Raw genomic sequence first — 21,819 nt, 5'->3', positions numbered from 1 at the left:
TGTGTATTAAGACATTTGCACTAGAAACTAAACAAAAATACTTTGTAGTGTTTTGTTTTTAAACAGTTGTAGTTGTGTTCCCATCCACCAGGTGGCGCTTCGTCACCACTAGGCTGCCGTTGACTTTGCGTAAACTTTGCCCGGAGTTCTTCCAGAATCAAACCAGTCGAGCAGAATGAGTTAAAAAGCGACGTAAAGGCTCTTTTAGAGGACAAACCTTATCAGCGCTCCCTCCCAGACAAATAATCAGTCCCACTCAGAAAAGGACGCCGAGTTTCCACTTTCCGCCCGGAGGAGACGCACCCACGGAGCGGCAGAGCGAGGAGTCGATGGGATGCGGAGAGGAGACGGACGGTGTGATTGAACCCGCCGTCATTACCGTTTCAGAGGCTGCGACCTGATGGAGACAGCAGGTAGGAAAACGTCTCACCTTTTATTCACTCTGACCGCCATAAATAAACATTTTATGGGTTTTTATGCGCCTGTCACCAGTTTGGCCTAATAAACAGCTTGAATTAGATACATTAAAACCTCTTTCACCGACTTACAGGATAATGTTAGCTAAAGAACTGAAATCAAATCTTAGGAAACACGGAGGTAAAACGGGTAATTAGGACTTTAGGCGAAACTTTCTACTTTCTGAGGTGAATGTGGGCACTTTATAGGCGTGCCTTTCTTACAGATTACATAATTTACACATTAAAAAACAGTTATTAAATACAGAAAACTTTGACTAGAAATAAAAATAAAATAAAAATAATAAGTGTTACACCTTCATTTTGGCGCCCCCTCTAGCACAACGCCCCTATGAAGGGTCATTATAGAAAGGGGGAAAAAACAGAGTAAATTACAGCCAAAAGATGCAAATTTGACAATTTTCAAAAGTTGGAAATCTGGAAATGGAGTCTCAAATGTGAATTTTTTTTTTTACATTTGAAATAAATAAAAAAATCTAATATATTCTAGAAAGTTTCTGAGAGTTTTTTGGATTAAATTTACTTTTTTTTTTTTTTTACAAAGGCCGTAACATGGCACCATTTTATTACATTTTTTTAGATTAATCTCAGAAATTTGCTACAAAAAACATGAAAATTTCAAAATTTTAAAGTTGGGGATTTTTGACTTTTGGAAACTTTGAGCTTCAAAAGTAAAATATTTAAAAAAAAATTTTAACTCAGAAATGTTTTTTCAAGAAAATTTCTCAGATTAGTCTAAATTTTTCTGAAATTTGTTCTAGGAAATTTTTTACTTCTCAGTCAGACATTTTTATGTTTTTTCCAAGAACATTTCTGAGATTAATCTCAAAATTTTGTCAGAAATTTCCTTTTTATTCTTCCCTATAATATCTCTAATAAGCAGTTGTATATCATGCAGATCCACTTGTTTTACCACTGGCCCACTAACAGTAACATTTATTCCCACTTCTCCAAACTTAAAATGTGTCTTTATGCCTTGAAATTCAAACCTTTTGGACATTAGAAGCACAGGAGACATGCCTTGGATGTTTCCAGATCCGTCCTGATGAAAGGATGCATGAATCCGTTTGGCTGCCAGAGAGGAAGCAGCGGCTCACGTTGTTAGAGGGTGAGATCATCCTGGTTTAAACCCTCGCTCTCGCTCTCAGACATCCAGAAGGTCAGCCTGTGGATTCCAGTTCGCCGCGGTGAAATCACCTCGTCGTTTTCTGTGTTTACGCCGAACGTTTGATACAGCTGCAGCCTGTCCTCCGCTTATCCGACTCAGACGGAGTTTGACGTCTCCGTTATCTTCACTGAAGAATGCAAAGACTTTTGAACCGTTGTAAGAGTCGCTCGGACGGAGCTGTTAACGATTCTCTGCAAAAACACAAAATATCACCAACTATTTTTCTCTAGTTTCCAGAGCAAACATCTTGGTACGCTTGAAATAAGGAAGTTTGTCACAATAAATCAATTAATCGCAAGATAAATAAAAACGAGTTCAATGATTTCCATTTGCATAATTTATTATTTTTTTCATTTTCTACCAAAAACTGGATGATAAAAGTCTTAATTGGCCTCAACTAGCCTTTTTTTTAAAGGACAATTGTGTTTATAGAGACTTCAAAATGAATTTAATTTGTTATTTCTTTTGTTTTATTTATTTATTCTGGATATTTTTTTATGTTTTCCAGTTCCAGTATTAAATGTTCAAATTAATCTAAAGTTTACTGACCTTTAAAAATGTGTTCTTGCATTATTATTGCCATTATATTACTAGAAAATTGTTTCAAAACAACAATATTATCATTTATCGCAATAATGCCTGGGACAATTTAAAGAAAAATTTGTTATTGTGAGAATCTCCCAGTGGAACTAGAGCGTTTTCATCAATATAAAGGACTTTTTTAATTAAATAAAGCTCCTATATCTTACAGTAAAGTTACTTGTAAGACAGTTTTGTTTTATTTCATGTGCAGTAACATATTTGCATTGGGAAGGAGACAGAAATACTTGGTGAGATTTTGTATTTTCCCAGTGTTGAACCAAAACTTTCAAATTTAAGCAAATGACCAACTGGACGCCAACACTTTCCCGTCTGTCTGATTATTATCAGCTGAAAATGAAACCTAACAGCATGCAAATAACCGCAGAGGGAAAAGACATGCAGGAACACGGAGAACCACAGGGCGAAATTCAAAATCCTCAAAAATGTGCAGCGGAAAAAGATCGGAGCTTTCCTGAATTTGAATAAAAGCAGGTAAATGTTCATCCAGTTACAAACACAGTGAGAGTTAGACGGAGTAAGTAGTAATTGTTGGTTGATGATGACAATGATCTACTGCTGGTCTCTCCTTATATAGGGTTGCCAGATCTGACTGACAGTTTCCAAACAGAAAGTAAAACCCAAAAAGCAACAAAACACCCCAAACCAAATCTCAACCTGTAATGAAACTCATGTTGAAAGAGCCACAAAGGAGCAGAATAAACAATAATATTGTTGTTTTGAGACCATTTTCAAGTAGAATAAGGGTAAATGCATTTTCAAAGACCAATAAACTTTAAATCCTAATGAACATTCAACACTGGAACTGGAAAACATTTTAAATATCCAAAGTAAATAAATAAAACAAAAGAAAGAACAAGTAAAATGATTCTTGAAGCCTTTGTAAACAAAATTGTTTTGGTAAAGAAAGAGTCTATAAATCATGCAAATGGAAATTATTGAGTTTTAAATTATTATGCAGTTAATTGATTTATTGCAGCATGTTTAGACACCATGTTTTATATACATATAATTTATTTAATTTTTTATATTTATCTACCAAATATAAATCTATTGGGTTTTAAGACTATATTTGTCTGATAGGACATAGACAATTTCAACACTTCTGATTCTGAGAGGTAAAAAAAATCGTAATTAGAAATCAAAGTCAGAATTTTGAGGAGAAAAAAATCTTAATTCTTACAATAAAGCCTGAATTTTGAGATTAAAGTCAAAACTCTGAGATTACAGTCAGAATTCCTAGATTGATGTTTTAATTTTGAGGGGAAAAAAGTCAAAATTCTGTGATTAAAGTCTGAATTTTGAAATCCAAATCACAATTCTGAGAAAAAGTTTAAATTCAGAGATTAAAGTTACCTCTTCCAAATAGTAGTGATCACAAAATCTGATTTAATATTTTCAAATGACATCAGATTGACTAAAATATAAATTTAGATTCAAACTGTGGTATATTTAACACTAAAATGAAAAGAATAACACAAATAAATAACATGATTACACCCATTTCCTGTCACCTTAAATGTTATTTCTGCTTTGGGAGATAGTCAGATGAAAACAGTTGGCAGAAGCCGATGATTTGGAGACATAAATAAACTAATTACTGGTGACCTGAGGTGCAGAGCGGGGCTGCCTCAGCCTGACTGTGGGGAACATAAACATGGCTGAAAACACCCTGAATAACTCGTGTGTGAAGCAAACAGGAAGCAGGAAAGGCTGTTTGTTTGAACAGTGATGATGCAAGATGGCCTCCTGTAACTGAGACAACATTCAGTTTCTCAAATAATGACCAAGACGATTATATTCTGTTTCTTAAAGAATTAACTACAGGGGATCCGCACTGCTTTCTTCAGTTTTACTCACCAACTCAGGCCTGAAAACTTCCTGACCCGCAGAATGAGGAAATCCCTGAAACAGAACCTGTCAGACGGCATGAAGGCGGCTAAACGACAGGGCCGGTCAGAACCTTTTTGGGGCCCTGAGCAGATTTTCACTTGGGGCCCCCATATACCAACATGTCAACAATAAATGCTTCATCATTCCTGAGTAAATACAAGTGCTAAATGATAACAGAGGTTATGCTAATTATGCTACCATTAGCATAATTTCTAATTAGCTTACATCGTACGAACTTTATGGTAATTAATTTTAACCTTAAAGTAGCAGCAAACTGAAAAATTATATATATACAGTATATATATATATATATATATATATATATATATATATATGCTCTTGGAGGCCCTAATCAAACATAATATTGATAGTAAAAGTATAATTCAAAGCAAAATTGTAAAATTTCAAAGTTAAACAAGTTCCACTGGCAGATCAATTGACTTATAACATGGAAAAAATTGAAAAAAGTTAAATAATTTGCCACTGAACTAGTACTTTTTCATAATATTAAGAAATTATTGACTTAAAACAAGCTAATATTTCTTGCTGAAAAGTTACTTATAAGTTAGTTTTTTCTAATTTCTAGTGTACTAAGATATTTTTTTCACTAAAAATTAGACCAAAAATGCTTAGTAAGATTTTGCGTTTTTGCAGTGCTTGCTCCTTTAGAAAGAACTTTCAATTTAAAAATGAACATAGATATCAATTGTTCTTGCAAAAATTTGTATTTTTTTATTACTAGCAGACCAAAAACAAGGAATCAGAAGTAAACTCCAACATTTCCATACTAAACCTGGAATTACTGCACTTATTGTAACATCAGTGTCTTCAGTCAGAAGCTTCTTCAAATTCGCTGTAATCCAGACTGCTACAGGAGACGCTTTCCACCCCCAGCCTTCACCATCTACCAACAACTCTTTGAAGAATCTTGAATAATTACAGTTACAACAACTACTTTTGAATTTAATTTGAGTTGAATTAAACTTACTGCAGGAGCCAGTGGGAAACTTTGAAGATAAATAAACGACTAAATAATATCTTTACACGTTGTTTAAGGTCATGTAATTTTCACTGAGGCCTTACAGATATAGATAATGGCTAAAGTTATAGGTAAACAAAGAACGGCGTGTTTTTTTGTTGCTTTCTTTTTATCTCTAAAGGTCAGTCATGTTGCTGAAGAAAGCAAAACTTCGATGGAGAGCCGCTGTAAAGTTTTTCAGTTTCCCACGATCTGACCTTTACTTTCTTAATTCAACGCAAAGCCAAGAGATGCCACATAAAAAAGGCAAAAATAGGCAGTTTCTGAGAATATCAGCAGGCCCAGCGAGGCTCTTTAACAAAGGCAGGAAGTGAGGGTCTATGTAGAAAAACTTTACGTGGTTTCTGGGCAGACTGTTGCTGAACAAAACCTAAATTGACATTTCTTGCTGCAATCTAGTGTTAATTATTTGCTGCAGGGAGTCTGGGATTTATTGGTCCAGCTGTGGCCGACATGCAAGCTGAACCAGCCGACCCAGCAAACATGTGATTTATCAGCCGAAGAAGCGCATATCTGGATGTTAGAGAGATTAGGGCTATGGTTAGCAGACAAAAAGGCAGAGGTAAAGCTATGCTAAACTGTCTTCATGCACTGTATCTGCAGAAAGAAGTTTAAAAAATACAAAAAGAGACACTAAAGTGACGTAAGGACGAAGATTTTGTTGGCCAGTGTTCAGCGGTTCTTTAAAACATCAGTAAAGAACCTAGAAGACAGTTATGCTATGCTAGTCATAGCATAGCTATCTTTCAATCGTTTTCAAGGCTTTTGTCCACATTTTTGTGCTGACAAGGTATTGTTTTTATTGGAGAGCTAATTAGCATTTCAAGCTAAAATAATTTCCGAACTATGACTCTAAATCCCAGAGGAGTTGAAAAAGGGGCTTCATGAATGCAGGCAGTGAAAATAGGACATGAAAATGTCTGCAAACAGATGCGCAATTATGTAACTGTACATCTTCGAAAGGCAGAAGTAGAGCCTTCTGCACAACCAACAAGAATGCAGCAAGTAATTTCTGGATGGCAAGTCAACAACAAAACACCTGTCTTTTCCAGCAGCCATTGTACAGCACGTACAATGGCGTACAGCAGGTTTTAGTGGTAAAACCTGCTGATGCTCTGGGGCGCAGCGTGGGTTGCTAGGTGACAGTCTGGGCTTCGCTGGGGTTGCTAGGTAACAATGCAGTCCCTGCTGATTTGTGATGTTACATTCTGTTGGTTTTTGAAACCGCTCATTTTCCAGACACCAAAAAACAGCTGGGTGGTTTTTTTTTTCTTACACTTTTTCTGTTTTTAGAAGCAGTAGAAACCCAAATGGAAGCACAAAGGGTACAAAGTTTGAATTTGTACGTTTAAAGCAGGTTTAGGTGTCTTAAGAGCCTCTCATCTTAAAAGTGAAAACTGCCAAGACAAGGCAGCTGAACTGTGTTTTTAATATTGTTCCCATCTACTAATACAAGCGAAACCTTCACCCAAGCATCTGTTTCCTCTCCTGCAGCTGCTCCCCAGTGATCCCAGTCGCCATGCCAACTTTTACAACCCTCAAAGCAAACAGGAGTCCTCAGAGAAGCTGCTGAGTCTACCAGCATATCAGCCGCCATCTTGGTCTGTGGGAGGACTGGGAGGCAGGTAGGCTTGAGGAGGAAGCAGAGGGATAAAACACTGCAAAACACAATAACTTACCAAGTACTTTTGGTCTAGTTTCTAGTACAAATATCTTAGTACCCTTGAAATAAGACAAAACTAACTCTGAAGTAACTTTTCAGCAAGATATAGGAGCTTGTTTTAAGTCAATAATTCCTTAATATTGATTTTAAAAAGTACTGGTTTCACTGGCAGACTATTTCCCAAGTTATAAGTGAAATAATATATCAGTGAAACTTGTACCTTTTCATCAAAATTAGGGAGTTATTCATTTAAAACAAGCTCCTATATCTTGCTGAAAAGTTACTTCAGAGTTAGTTTTGCCCTCAAGTGCAGTAAATTGGGATGCAAGTTATCAATTAATAAGTTAATCTTACGTTGATTGATTTTGTTGATGGACTAGCGATTAATTGATAAGCGGCTGATTTTCTTAAAAAAACAGTTTTCTCTTGTAGCAAGAGATTCGACATACTTATGAAATATAACAAAACGGGAAGCTGTCAGGCTTCTGAATACATAAAGATTAAAATAAGTGAACACTTACGCATTTCCCCATGTTTTGTTCAGGACGGCAGAATTCACCCGTCACTCTGTTTCAACGAACTGGACAGAAACTGCTGTTAAATTATTAAACTGAACCGAATAAAAAGCATTTTGCGTCCCTCAGCAGACTGTTTGTGTGATCCTCTTCGGCGATCCCTCCGTTATCTTTGTTTTTCTTAAAACTGGCTCCGCTTCAGGATGACCAGCGGCGCCCTCTGTTGGGTGGAGGCCAAACTACAACACTGAAAAAAAGGTCTAAGTGGCCGTTATTAGTTAATCTTTTGGAACTAATTTTAATTTAATATAGTATTAAAGCTACAGTATGTAATTTTTACTAAAAAAACAGTTTTTTTTTTTTTTTTACATATTTGCTAAATTGCTAATTATGTCGCGACATAAAAATAATCAAGCTCCTCTGCCTTCTCTCAGCGCTCCCAGTTTTAACTGCAGACATACAGTCAGATTCAACCAATCAGTCAAGAGGAGGGTCTTAGCGCTGGTTCATCACGAATGCTAACACTAGTTAGCATGACCACAGCTGACTGCGGATTAACGGTTTTCCTGGAACTGTAAGTTATTTATCAGCCATTTGTACATTGAGCAGCATTGATTGACAGTGTTAAGACCCTCCTCCTGGCTCTGATTGGTTGTTTTTGAGCAGGAGTGTTGCATTTCTTCAGATGGGAATAGTAGCTCAGGAAGGAGGTGGAGGAGATCAATCTTTATACAGATTATTTGCACTAGAAGCTAAACCCAAAATAGTTGGTATGGTTTTTTGCAGCTGATGAATTAATTTTCCCTGTGATTTTTGTTGCAGAGATGGTTCTCCGCTGGACTCTCCTGATGTTGGCCTTGCTGTTGAAGACCGGTCCGGTTCATGGATGCAATTGTCCAGCAGCTACCGTCTTGTCCCAGTTTCCCTCTGAGGTTCCCGCTGATGCCTGCTGCTTGAACTTCTCTGGCTCTGCCTTCAATCACGTGCGCTGGTCTGTGTTTACCAACGGCACCAACGTACAAACTCTGGATCTCTCCAACTGCAACATCAGCCTTATTATTGTCAGCGGAAAGCAGGCCTCTACACTGCGGAGAGTTTTCCTTGATGGGAACAAACTGAGAGAGTTGCCAGAGCACTTCCTGGGGGACCAGCCCTGTCTGACTGAGCTGGACCTGAGTCAGAACCAACTCCAGGAGATTCCCAAAGGCTTCCTTCAGGACTCTGATCGCCTCCAGAGGCTGGACCTGCAGGGGAACCAGCTGCGCTCCCTCCCTGGTGATTTATTCCAGATTCCCAGTCTTCATGAACTGGGGCTGGATGGGAACCGGTGGGAATGCTCCTGTTTGTTCCTGGAAGGGTTGGAGGCCAGCAGGCAGGCCAACAGGACGGCCCGGCTGGAGGATCTCGTGGGGAACCTGACGTGCTTCTTTCCTCGACACCTCGCCGGCAGAACGGTGTGGTCGCTACGCATCAGCGACGTCTGTCGCCTGGCCGGCCTTACGGCGCTCTTCATCGTCCTGCCTCTCCTCATCCTTTCCGCCTTGCTGCTCTGCTGGTGCTGTGGGAGGAAGAAGAAGAAAAAGGAAACTCTCACTTTCAGCTCCTCCAAAAAGAGGACCCCCAACTTTGGCTGCAGCAACCACAAGCACCACAACAAGCAGCAGGATCCAGGAGCCGAGCCGAGCAGAGCTGCCGACTGCAGGACGGAGGGGATCCTGAAGAACCAGCTGCTGCTCCGCCCGGCTTTGGGTCTCCTGGGCAGCACCAGGGACATCTACGAGGAGGTGGAGATCAAGCTGAGCTCAGCAGAGTCTCTTCCTGGCTCCTCGGAGGGGAGGCAGGGTCCCCAGGAGCCCGACAGGGCCAGCAAGATGGAGCTGGACACGGTCAGCGTGACAGAAGTGATGAAAGACTCGGCGGACAGAGAAAAGGTCTATCTGACTCAGTCCACTGAGTACTACAGCCTGGTGCCGGGCATCGAGCTGGAAGACTCGGACCACGGGGAATATGAGAACGTAAATCTGTCATGACACAGAGATATGGTGGAAGGTGACCTATTATGCTTCAATGAACGGGTTAGGATTGGACCAAACATGTTCACTACATTTTTTTTTTCAAAATCATTCTTAGATATTGAGATTTTAGTCTAGTCAGGTCCGCCAATCCAACATTTACAATCGCTTGTGAAGATGGCTGCAAACAGATGCACAATTTTACAACCATACAGCTTTGAAAAGCATTAAGTGCAGCCTCCTGCTTTACCAACAAAAAGGCAACAAGTGGTTTCTGGATAGTAAGTCGCCAACAAAACACTTGTTTTACCTCAGCAGCCATTGTACATACAGCCATAAAACCAGCTAACCAAGACGTGCTGGACCTCCATTTGGGTTGCTAGGTAACTACATGGGCTTCACTGAGGTTGCTAGGTAACAGGCAGTGGCTTCTAAATTGTGACTTTACATTCATTAGGTTTTTGAAACATCTACTTTTCCCGACACCAAAAAATATAAACTTATTGCCATAAAACTGCTTCTTTTTTTTAAGCGCTTGAGCTGTTTTTAGAAACAGTGGAAACCCAAATGAAGGAATAAAACGCATTTCCAGCAGCCATTGTACAGCACATATTGTGGTAAAGCCAGCTGACCAAACATACTCGAGCTCTGCTTTGGGCCACTAGGTGACAAGCTGGGATTCATTGGGGTTGCTAAGTGACGGCGCAGTTCCCGTCGATTGTGATTCAACATCCGGAAGGTTTTTGAAACGGCTCATTTTTTTAACATTAACTTATAGCCAAAAACATGTCTGTTTTTAGAAGCAGTAGAGACCAAATGGAAGTATAAAAACGTGCAAAAAGTTAATTTTGCATAATAGATCCCCTTTAAGTTTACAGATGGCCTTTCAATCAATCATGGGCATTAATGCCACATTAACTTTGTACTTTTAACAGATTGAAACACAGTAATGCACCTCTCACTAATATTTGGATACCTCAGTCTCAGTGTGTATCTTTATCACACACTTTTTATGGATTTCTAATACACTGGTTAGTTTCTTGCCACAGCAAATATGTCAGATTACAGTTTGATTCAAAACACAGATTTTTTTTATCACGATGATATTATCCAATTGTGTTTTACTGTTATTTTTTGTAATTACCTGCCTTAGGACAAAGAATGAAATTTAGCTACCGTGCTAATTTCTGCATATTTAAATTGCTGTAAATCGAGGCAAAGTTAATTAATGGGCACTTTCCTAATCAAATGAATACAGAATTTAAAAAACAAAAAGAATTAGAAAAAGTCCTAAGAGGTTTTCGAACAACACTATGAAACATCAGTCATGGTGGTGGCATCATGCTTGATTAGCTGGTAGCGGCGCTACAGCATCGCATAAATAAAGAAGAAGCTAAACTACCTTGAACTTCTTTAACTTCAAATCAACAGCTACAAGTTTTAAACATGGATATAGTTGAATGTAGCTACAGGAAATTCATAGTTTCAAGAAAATACCAGCTAACAAAAATGCTTTAGCATTAGCACTAGCTTAGACATATAGCTATTCCAACAGACCCTCAACAGCAAAGAAGATGTTGTTGTTCTAGTTGAAGCTAATACCAATGTTGTAAACTCTGTAATAAAGATGGATAAAAACAAAAGTGTACATTATTTATTCCTGTTTATGTACCAGCTAGCATTAGCAGTGCAGCACAGCTAGCTGAGCGACAGGTAGTCATAAAACTTTTGCTTTAAAACTGTTTCTCATAGTGTTTGAGCAGATATCAGCAGTAAATGTTTTCAGCACTCTTCATTATAACAACTGGTTTTTATTATGTAATCTGATGTTAAATGGAAGAATAAAAACTGACCAAAAGAAAAAAAAAAGTTATATCAGCTCCTGAATCGATGTTGCAGTGAGCAGTAAATGTTTTTTTTTTGTTTTTTTACTGGAGCTTTATCTTTAACAATATAATTTAACCATTAAAAACTCAAAATGAAAAGATGGTGCACTTTTTCACAATCCTGATCATATCCGACACTGATGAAGTAGAATTAGAAATAAATATTTTTATTTTTTCGTAATTTAACTCAGATTGTGGTCTGCTGAGATATACATGTTTTTGGCTGTGTTTAAATACTTTGTACTTAATTTAAAAAACAACTAATTTGTCAGCGGCTTTAAAGTTCAATGAAGGATTATTGTTTACCAAAAACAAACTAAAGTGCAACAACTCAGTTTTTCTATGATTTACATTCTCAGCTGTAAAGATTTTGGTCTATTTGCCCTATAAAATAAAAACATTTTTGTTAATTTTGTAATTATTTTTAAGTGTTCTTTTATTTGTTTTAATAAAATTTATGCATTGAATTTAATTTTGTTAAAAGAGACAAATTTTCCTGTTTCACTACATTCTAATCCTAAGGTATGAGCTTTATTTTTTTTAAGGAGGGCTCATTATTTTTTGCCCCTATTTTTAAAAATGACTCAATAGGGAGGAATATTTTTACCTTTTGTGAAAGTTTGATGCTTTTCCTCAACATGAAAATTAAACAAAGCTGTGATTATTTAATTTTACAATAAAAAACATGTTTTTATATATTTATAGAGCTTTACAATTGTATTTTTTTCCTCAAGAATAAAGTTCCTTTTTGTACTTTAAATAGTTATTTTGTGGAACCAGTTAACCCAGTAGGGTTTAAAAATGGGCGGTAGCCCAGGGCGGCATGAGAAGAAACACAAGCACCAGATAAAACATATAAAATAAAATATTCTCTGTATTACAACCTGATCAGAACCATCAATTATTCAGTTTTCGCTCAACAGCTATTAATTTATACAATTCATTCAGATCGATAAGTATTCTGGGAAAAACATTCAGAACCCTGGTTAGGGTTTTAAAAAACAACAATGGTGTTTGATTCTCATATAGTGTCTTTGTTTTGCAGACAGCTCTGTTGTTTATGTTTGGGCAAAATAAACTGAGAAACTGAAAATGATTCATAACTTCAGTTTTTTAGACATTTCAAGCATTGAGAAAGTTTCTCTACTTTCTTAGATCAGAGCTGATAATTTTCTTTCTATGTTCAGATGTTACATTTCTTTTTTTTTATTTAATAGAGAGACACTTTTTGAATGTGTTACACAAAAACTGAGTGTAGTTCAACCTCTGAAGTATCACAATGCAAGAGGAAATGATTTAATCTGGATCTTTTCCCTGTGGGACATACAGAACAGAGGAACTAAAAATAAAAAGGAAAAATGTTTTTTAAGATCACAAATGCCTGTGTTTACATTTAAAATCCTTTTAAAAGCATTTATATCCATTATGTTTGTCACATTACTGCAGAAAACCTTGAGAAAGTAGTGCTTGATTGGGAAATTGAAGTATTTTTCTAACAATACAGACTGAATATTTTGTAAGCTTATTATTATTTCACCAAATTTAAATGTATAATCAGAGGTGGATAGAGTCCCCATGAATTGTACTTAAGTAAGAGTAGAACTACTTCAACATATTTTTACTCAAGCAAAAGTAAAGAGTAGTTGTCCAAAACTCAAGTAAGTGTAAAAAAATTTTTGGTAAAGTACTGAATAACTGATCAAATTATCAATCATTTAATATTTAAAATTAGGCGGACCAAAATATAAAGTTTGGTTGTAATTTTTGTATTTTTGTTACAAGTAACAAAAAATAACAAAATCAGGCAAAACAGAAATGTTTCCAAATTAGTTTCTTTCACTAAAAAACTTATGAAACTTTAACCAAAACTGCAAGTGTGTGTCTGTGTCCGATTAATTTTTGGTTAAAACATGTTTGATTTTCATTCAGTGGGTAGAAAATCCAGAAATTTTACTCAGGTAAGAATAAAAATGCTTCGTAATAAAGTTACTCAAGTAAAAGTGAAAAGTACAACGTAGCAAAGGTTCTCCTAAACGGACATTTAAAGAAAGAAAAAAAAAGGTAGTTAAGTAAGTATAATCGACTAAGTGTATAAACAACTCTGTATAACAGATAATAGATTTCCTTTTAGAGTTGCTCAGCTTTGAGTAATGCCTTAGAAAGTCTCACAACAGAGCTGGAACAGGCCAGAGATGTTGGGGCTTAAGTGGCAGTGAATGCTGGTTTGCTGGTTTGAGATCAAAATCAGTCTGAGTCGCTTCAGTCAGCAGGAGAGCACACCTGGCTGCCACACAATACACAAGGCCCAACATCCAGGTCACGGTAAAAGTGCACGACACAGACACTCGATTGTTATCTGCGATGTGGAAAACAGACTCTCACACTTTATACCTCTGCAAGCTAATTGGCTTGAGCGAGGGAGACGGATGGTGCAGCGAGGGTGGGACTTCCTGGAATTGAAAGAGCTGAGGAGGATTTTCCAGGCGGGTTCACACATATTTTCCATTCAAGCTTTGTTGAAGGACGGCTGAGAAAAAATGTCTGTCTTTTAGAAAATTTGATCAGAATTCTTCTATAGCGTTTTCTGGCAGTTTTACATACTTAGTGAATTACCGCCATCAACTGGACGGAGATGTAATTCAGAAATTTATTTTATCCTAGAGATCATTTACCATTAAAAATAACTATATAATATACATACTTTAACACACACACACACACACACACACACACACATACTAAATCCTCTCAACCACGCAGCTTCTCATCCAAACTCACTGGCGCCCCTAGTGGGCGGGGCTTGATCCTTTTAAACCCCTTCCAGCCAATCAACTGCAAGGAGAAAGCACAACAATTAATCAGGTCCTCATTCACAAAAGTGCCAGGGACACGTCACGCACATATTTTAGATAAATGTAATCATATGCAGTGTTGAATGAGTAATTTTGCTGTGTTTTGTATATAACAGCAAATTTACTGTATATTGCTGAGCATTTTTAGCTATGTTTAACTTTACAACTGTTAGCTGCTGCTAACTCCTGTTAGCTGCTGCTACCTGCTGGTAAGTGCTGTTAACAGCTCATTATGAGATTTTGCTATATATATATACATATATATATACTATATATATACAGGGATGGGTCCCTTTCACAAATAAATCGATTCATGTGTCAAAGGTTTCTTCCTGTAGCTCTTCTGTGCTTTCCAGTATTTTTTCATCAATATTAAAGAATTGTTGACTTAAAACAGGCCCGGTCTTGCTGAAAAGTTACTTGTAAGTTAGTTTTGTCTTATTTCAAGCATACTGAGATATTTGCAGTAGGAATAAAACCAAAATACCTGGCAACATTTTGTGCTGTTTTTATTGTTTGTCGTCACATGTTAGCCAATGAAAGATAAACAATTGCAGTTACTCACCTGTTGATAATATGCATGAAGTAGGTCATTTTATTTTATTTTGAAAAGCTGAAAATAAAATAGAGCAATGCAGAATTGTTTACCAACCTGCCTTAATAGCAAAACATGTTAGATATTTTACTTTTTTTTAAAAAATCTTTCATTATTGAAGCCTTCTTCTTTGAAATGATAAATAAAGGGATGCAGGGCTGCAGGTTTTCACTCTGCAGAGCTTTTCTTTCCCTGTGGCCCCTCGGCTTTTTAGCCCCGACAAGGACTCAGGCCAACGCCGTCTACCTGAAATCCCACTCTTCCTCCATCTCCGGTTTCATTCACCGTGGGAAGTTGTAATTATAGCATTGGGTTACAGAAGTGATCGAAAAGGGACTTGGGGATGTGTCCCATTAGGACCACAGGTAAGCCAGTGTGTGAAGTGACAGGAGGGAGACCAGAGAAACAATCCAACAATCTAAATTGAACCAGTTATTATGGTTCTCTAAGATGAAAACAATGAAATTCTGGAGAAAAGTTGTACTCGAATAACACTAATAAACATACTTTAACTCAAGTAAAAGTAAAAAGTAGCCGTCCAAAAAATTACTGAAGAGTAAAAGAATTTGGTAAAAAGGCAACTCAAGTACTGAGTAACTGATCAAAACATCCATCATTTGATATTTAAAAATTGCATCATCAGGCAGAGCAAAATATTAAATTAGGAAATTTTGTATTGTTAAAAAATCAAAATGAAAAATAACTAAACCAGGCAAAAGAGAAAAAAACAGTTTCTTTTTGAGTTTAAACTCATGAAACTTTAACATAAACAGCAGTTGTGTGTCTGTCTGGTTATTTGTTTGGGGGTAAAACAAGTTTGTTCATTATTCAGTGAAGTTACTCACAGTGGGTAGAACATCCAAAAATCTTACACAAAGAGGATGTATTATGCAAAATTCACATTTTACACATTTTTGTTCTTCCATTTAGGTTTCTACGGCTTCTAAAAACAGCCAAACGCTTAAAAGAAAAGACCCAATCAGTTTGTGGCAAGAATTAATGTTTTTTGGTGTCTGGAAAATGAGCCGTTTCAAAAACCTTAAGAATGTCACATCACAAATTAGCAGGTTCTGTGCCGTTACCTAGCAACCCTAGCCTGTTACATGCACCGTACAATAAAGACAGCCATTGTAAGTGCTTTATTGTCGACCTCCCATCCAGAAACCACTTGCTGCATTCCTGTTGGTTGTGAAGCAGGCTCCACTTCTGCTTTTCAAAGATGTACAGTTGTATAACTGTGCATCTGCTTCCAGCCATTTTCACCCCCCAGTGTAAACATTGAGTCGAGTGGAGAGGAAAGCAGCAGCTTATTTGGATTTAAAGTGACAAGATGCCCTAAAACAGCTTAAAATAGGCAGAAAACTAAAATCTCATTGAATTTTGTGTAAAAAAAAAAATTAATGAACATGTTTTTTATAGCCCATAATCCATGATGTGAGAGTGATATACTGTTATCAGGCTCCAGGGTTTATTTGTGTTCTAAACACAGTGGTGGAAGGTTAAACTGTGATTTAATGCATTCACTTAATTAAAGTAGTTTGAATTCTAAGATAGTTATGCCAGTTTACAACAACTGTAAGATACATGCCCATGAAATATGTCACTGTGTGTGATTAAATATGCATATAAAGTGCAGTGAATTGAAGGTAATTGTGACAAAATATGATGTTATGGGATTATTTCTGATTTAAGGAAAGCTAATGTTGATGTCTATGATGGAATATGTCTAATGTGTACAGTAAGTTACTGAACTATAAATTGGACTGTATTGACAGTTAAATGAGCTGATTTGTTCAATAAATAAGCCGAGAGAAATTGTACAGAGTGCGTCTCCCTTGTGCTCATTTACATGCTGTTTTTCAGCTTCATCTGCTGCTGACGGGTCCGGAATCCTGGTACCCGTTACACTAGTCTGAACTAAATATTTAGTTCAGAGACAAATATTTGCCTTGTTAGCCAAATACTTAGCTCAGAGCTAAGTATTCAGCTTGCTCAAGGCTTATCATTTAGCTCAATATAATATATATAGCTTGGTCACTAAATCTTAAGCTTAAATAAATATTTAGCTTAATGCTAAATGTAGTTTGTAAACTAAATATTTATTGTTTAGCCTGACAGGGCTCCATGGGTTAAAGCCTGGCCACCAGGCGCTTGCCAACGTGCCCCTCCTCCAGGCCTGGCTCCAGAGTGGGGCCCCGTTGACCCACGTCCGGGATAGGGAACACTGTTTCCATTGGTGGTCCTCATCATAAGGGGTATTTGGGCTGCACTTGGTCTGGTTCCTCACCTAGGACCTCTCTGCATTGGGTGACCCTACCAGAGGCATGAAGCCCCTGACAGCATAGCTCCGAGGATCACTGGGACACTCAAACCCCTCCACCACGATAAGGCGGCAGCCCATGGAAGGGATGTGTATATGTGTGCATGTTGGGGTGGGTGTGTGTGTGTGCATTTATGTATGTGTGTATGTACAGTATATGTATGTAACATTTATTATTTAAGAATGAGAGAGAACGAGAGAGAGAGCAAGAAAGAGTTGTATTTTTTTCATTTTTTTTTCAACATGAGGAAATGAGCACAATGTGGTGGCAGGTATATTTTTAGTTTTTTATTCTCTAGTGGCCTTTATTACACAGTAATTGAACAGGAGATTTGGAGGAGAGAGAAGGGACTGACATGCAGCAGATTACCCAAGACTTGGAATTGAACCCGGGATAACTGTGTTGAGGTCTACAGCCTCTGAAGATGTTGAGCATCCTGTCGTTCTTCTCTATTATACCAGTAGACTACACATTAGCTCAACAACACATAGGTTTCTATTTATAGCAATGTATTCATTTAAGATTCGATTTTCCTCACTAACAGTAATAATTTCTGATTATCTTCTCTGTTTCATGGATTGTGCTTCGTTTTTACTTTTTCTACTCAGTTTTTCATGTTAAATTGCACTTTTTTTATTAAGTTTGTTATATTATATTGAATACATTTTTCTAAATAAAGACTAACAGAAAGATCACACAGTTCCTTTAATTTTTGATAAAGCCTGTTTTTTCTTATAACAAACAAACCAGATAGAACAAGTCTGGGCTTCTTCAGGGTCCAGAGTATTAAATTATGATTACAATTATCATCTAATATTATGTACAGATGTAATTCTAACCTTAATTTAACACCCGGGGACCCTGAAGAAGTCCAAACTTGTTAAATCAGCTTTTTTATGTTTGGTATAAAAAAAACAAACACAGGATTTATCAAAGAAACAAAAAGATGAATGGACTGAACTTATGTAGTGCCTTGCTAATCATTTTGACCACTCAAAGCACTTCACACTACAGTCACATTCACCCATTTACACCGATATGCAGATCGGTAAGCAACAAAAGTGCCTTGCCCAAGGGGACCTCGACATGTGGCAGCTGAACTCGAACTTACAACCTTCTGATCACAAGACGACCACTCTACCCACTGAGCCACAGTCACCCTGAAATCTTTTTTTAAAAAAGCCACTGCATGATCCTTCTGTTAACCTTTTTTAAATTCCGGATTTAAACACATTTCACTACGAAAAAGTGCAAGTGCAACATAAAATGTGAGTAGAGAAGGTAAAATAAAGGACAAACCATAAAACTACAAAAACAGAGAGAAAATAAACAGAAATCATTTCTATTACAAGAAGAATTTTAATTCTTAAATTAATCGGTTGCTATAAATATTGAGCTATGTGTTGTTGTGGCACTGTGCCATCTGCCACTAAAAAAGTGAAGGGAAAAGGGCTAAAGCAGAGGAAGCAGCCATCGCTGGGTAAGGAACAGTCTTAGATTTAGTGCTGATACCTCAAGACTATTAGGTGACTTTTAAAGCAATTCTTGCAGTTTCTTGAACACTTTTGGGGGGAAATTTACATTGACCAATTGACCTAACCTACATGTTTTAGGAGATGTGGGGGGAAACCAGAGCACCTGGAGAAAACCCACGCAAGCACGGGGAGAACATGCAAACTCCACACAGCAAAGATCTGACACATCCTCCCTGTGAAGCTGCAGTGCTAACCACTGCATCACCGTGCTGCCCGCTTTTTTTCCTTTTCAAATTCATCTTAGCGTTTGATTGTTTTTTGAAGTGGGTTAAGAAGGGATCTTTGTTCTAGTTGGTTAATGGGGGGGAAAAACTTGCCTTTTTAATTTTTGTCATGATGGAGCGTCGCATGAAATGATAGTTAAAGTGAGACATTCTTGATTTTTCTTCACTCTTTTCCTTCTTTTTTCTGTTTCTTCAAACACAAAATGTTTTGTAGTTTTTTCCAAATTGAAAGCTTTGGCTTTTTCCTTTTACCATCCTGCATGGATTTAGGATCTGGGTTGTCCACATTCTCCTGGATGGTTTCTACAGCGAACTCCGTCTTTGCTGCGGATTCCAAATCTGTGGAACAACCTGATGAGGTTTCTTCTGAGAAATCCTCCTCAGAAGAAACCTCTTGATGTAAAACTTCTATCTGGTCAGGATGGCTCTCTGAATCTTTCTCCTCCTCTTGAAAATCTGTAAATTCTTGTGAAGTTTTTTGTTGTAGGTCTTCCTTCTCATCTCTCAGAGAGTTAGCAAGCTGGAGATCCTCATCTTCTCTTTCCAATTTAATATTTCTCTCACAACTTACTTGCTGATATTTTTCTGCTTGTTGTGTTAGAGCAGCAACATCCATTTCATATTTACAATTCAGCTCCTGGTACAAACCTTTAATCTTGTCTAACTCAGTCTGCGCATCCCTTTCTTTTTCTTGCAGGATTTTCATATCTTTTGCTGCGTTTTCCTGGAGGTCGGCCTTCATGGCTTTTATGTTGTGGAGAAGAGCCAAGTCTTCCAAGTGAGCTTTTTTCTCCTCAGTTATTTGCACCTGAAGATTTTCCACCTGCTGTTGAAGTGAAGACTGGCTTGTTTCATACTGGCCTATATTAGTTTTTAAATGTTTTGCGAGCCCGTTGAATTTCTGCTGCAGAGTCTGGAACTCTTCTGTCATCGTTTCGTAGAGATGATCTTGCTCAGCTTTCAGTTTGTTGATTTCTTCAAGGTCTTTCTTCGCTCTCTCTGAACTGGCTTCTCTTTCAAGATCGATCTCTTTCTTGTATGTTTCTACTTGGGCTTCAAGTCCAGAAACATCTCTATCATACTTCCCGCTGAGTTCTTCATATGAACGTTTGACCTGGTCCAATTCGTCCTGTAAACTTTTTTCGCTGCTTTGCAGAAATTTGATCTCTTTCGACATTGTTTGAATCATATCTTCCTTTTCAGCTCTTAGATTTTCAAGGAGCTGTTGTACCTCACTATCCCTCTCTTCACAAAACGTTTGTTTCTCAGCCTCCTGCCTCACCAGAGCAATGTCAGCTTCATACTTAGAGCAAAGCTCCTCATAAGAAGTCTGGAGTTTGTCCAGTTCTTCTTGGAGGGCTTTACCTTTCTCTTTCTCAGCCTGGATTTCTGATGAAAATGCTTCCTGGCTGAGGAGATGGGCCGTCTTTAAATCTACAAAGTCTTGTTGCAGCATCTTCTTATTCTTATATCTCACATCGTTGTGCACCTTGGAAGCAAGGATCGCAGCGCTGACAGCTGCTGGATCACTAAGCTTCTCTACTCTCTCGAGTTCCCTCTTTGACTCTTTGGACTTGTTGATGAAGACTTCTTTGATAGCTTTCTGCCTTTGTAACTGGAATTTCGTTTCTTCCAGCTCTTCTTCCATGTGGGCCAGTCGTTGGTTGTCTTCAAACCTTTGGGCTCTCTCCATTTCCAAAAAACCACGCAGCCTTTGGATTTCCTCGTGTAAAACATTCGGGTGCACAGGAGGGAACCTGCCTTGGGAGTTGTGCTGGAATCCCCTTCTCATCTGGGGTCCCATCTTTCCATTGTGGTATCTTGGGTTTTGATGAAACATTTTCCCTTAAATAGTTCTCTAAAATCAGTCAGTTTCTAAATTACCTGAACGGTATTTGAAAGTGCTTTGAGTATGTCTGAACTGGTCAGCGATATAGCAAGCAATGAAAAATATGCAGAATTGTGTTCTGTACATATATGTCTAGTTGATGACATCACACAGACTGCCTCACTAGTGACATCACAGAATCTTCTTCTGCTGGTGGTGTTACATCATCTCACCAGTAAATTTCATGCTTTTTATTCTTGTTTATATTCAAAATAGTCTGATTCACTTGTTTTTTTCCGCCATATGTGATCATTTCTTTTGAACATTTTTCAATATCTATTCATTAGAAAGTTAATTTTGCTTGTTTAGTCAAACATTTATTTTCTTGTTCTTGTGTCAGCAAACATTGGAAAAAGAGAGTTGGAAAGAACATTTGTAATAAGTAGATGAGGTCTGGAAAGTTTGTTTCTTTTATCAAACATTTATTGCTTTTGTAGTTTTTTGTTGTTTTTTTGCTTTATATACATATATTGATGTGGGAAGAGGTAACATTTTGCTAAGTTAATGCCATGAGTAGAAATAAATATATAAATATAAAATCCTTTAATAAAATGAAAATGACAAGAACTAATTAAAATAATAATAATAAAACAATTGAACTAGTCGGGGATGAGCACAAATAAAGTTGCAAGATTTACCCATGAGACAACCAGGGATCTCAAACCCATCCCACCATGCTTGACCACCACAAACTCAGTGTGTGCCACAGTAAATGTTAAGCCTAGGTCATTTTCAGACCTATGCAAATGCACGATTTTTGTTTGTATGCCCTCATATTTAGGTCCTCTCTTCCATGATCTACCATCTTGGATGGTAGATGAAGACAAACCAAGATCAACTGACCGACCAGCAGGTGGCGGTAGTGTACCAACTTGTTGTGTGGGAAGAAAACAACAAGGTGAAGAAGAAGAATATCTGCAACGTGCTGCTGTTGTGGTTAGATGCTATAGCCGGAGTCTCACTTTCTCTGTTGTTATTGTAGTCGACATTTTCTTGCATTTGGGTCAGTGCATAGTTCACACAAGAACTATCTTGTTGCAGACACATTTAACCCCAGAATATTCTAACATATTTGACTGACTGCTACTAAGGTTATTGGCATTTGTTCCTGGATTTCCTGGTTCCTGGAAAAGTTTCAGATCCCTTCACAGA

The 21,819-nt window shown here is 37.5% G+C and overlaps 1 protein-coding gene across 1 annotated transcript; it reads left to right on the top strand.

Moving 5' to 3' along the window:
* Positions 1 to 31: 31 nt before the first annotated feature.
* Positions 32 to 11,954, top strand: LOC116721985 (carboxypeptidase N subunit 2). The gene is made up of 3 exons (XM_032566052.1): positions 32 to 413; positions 6,671 to 6,801; positions 8,177 to 11,954. The coding sequence occupies exon 3, from the start codon at positions 8,179 to 8,181 to the stop codon at positions 9,382 to 9,384; it is 1,206 nt and encodes a 401-aa protein (XP_032421943.1). The 5' UTR covers positions 32 to 413; positions 6,671 to 6,801; positions 8,177 to 8,178; the 3' UTR covers positions 9,385 to 11,954.
* The last annotated feature ends 9,865 nt before the right edge of the window (positions 11,955 to 21,819 follow it).

Source organism: Xiphophorus hellerii, chromosome 6 (genome assembly GCF_003331165.1).
Source record: "Xiphophorus hellerii strain 12219 chromosome 6, Xiphophorus_hellerii-4.1, whole genome shotgun sequence".
Taxonomy (NCBI): domain Eukaryota; kingdom Metazoa; phylum Chordata; class Actinopteri; order Cyprinodontiformes; family Poeciliidae; genus Xiphophorus; species Xiphophorus hellerii.
This window is presented reverse-complemented; position numbering and strand designations above follow the sequence as displayed.

Bases quoted from the DNA above. Each gene is read 5' to 3' on its own strand.
- LOC116721985 (XM_032566052.1), top strand. From the start codon at position 8,179: ATGGTTCTCCGCTGGACTCTCCTGATGTTGGCCTTGCTGTTGAAGACC.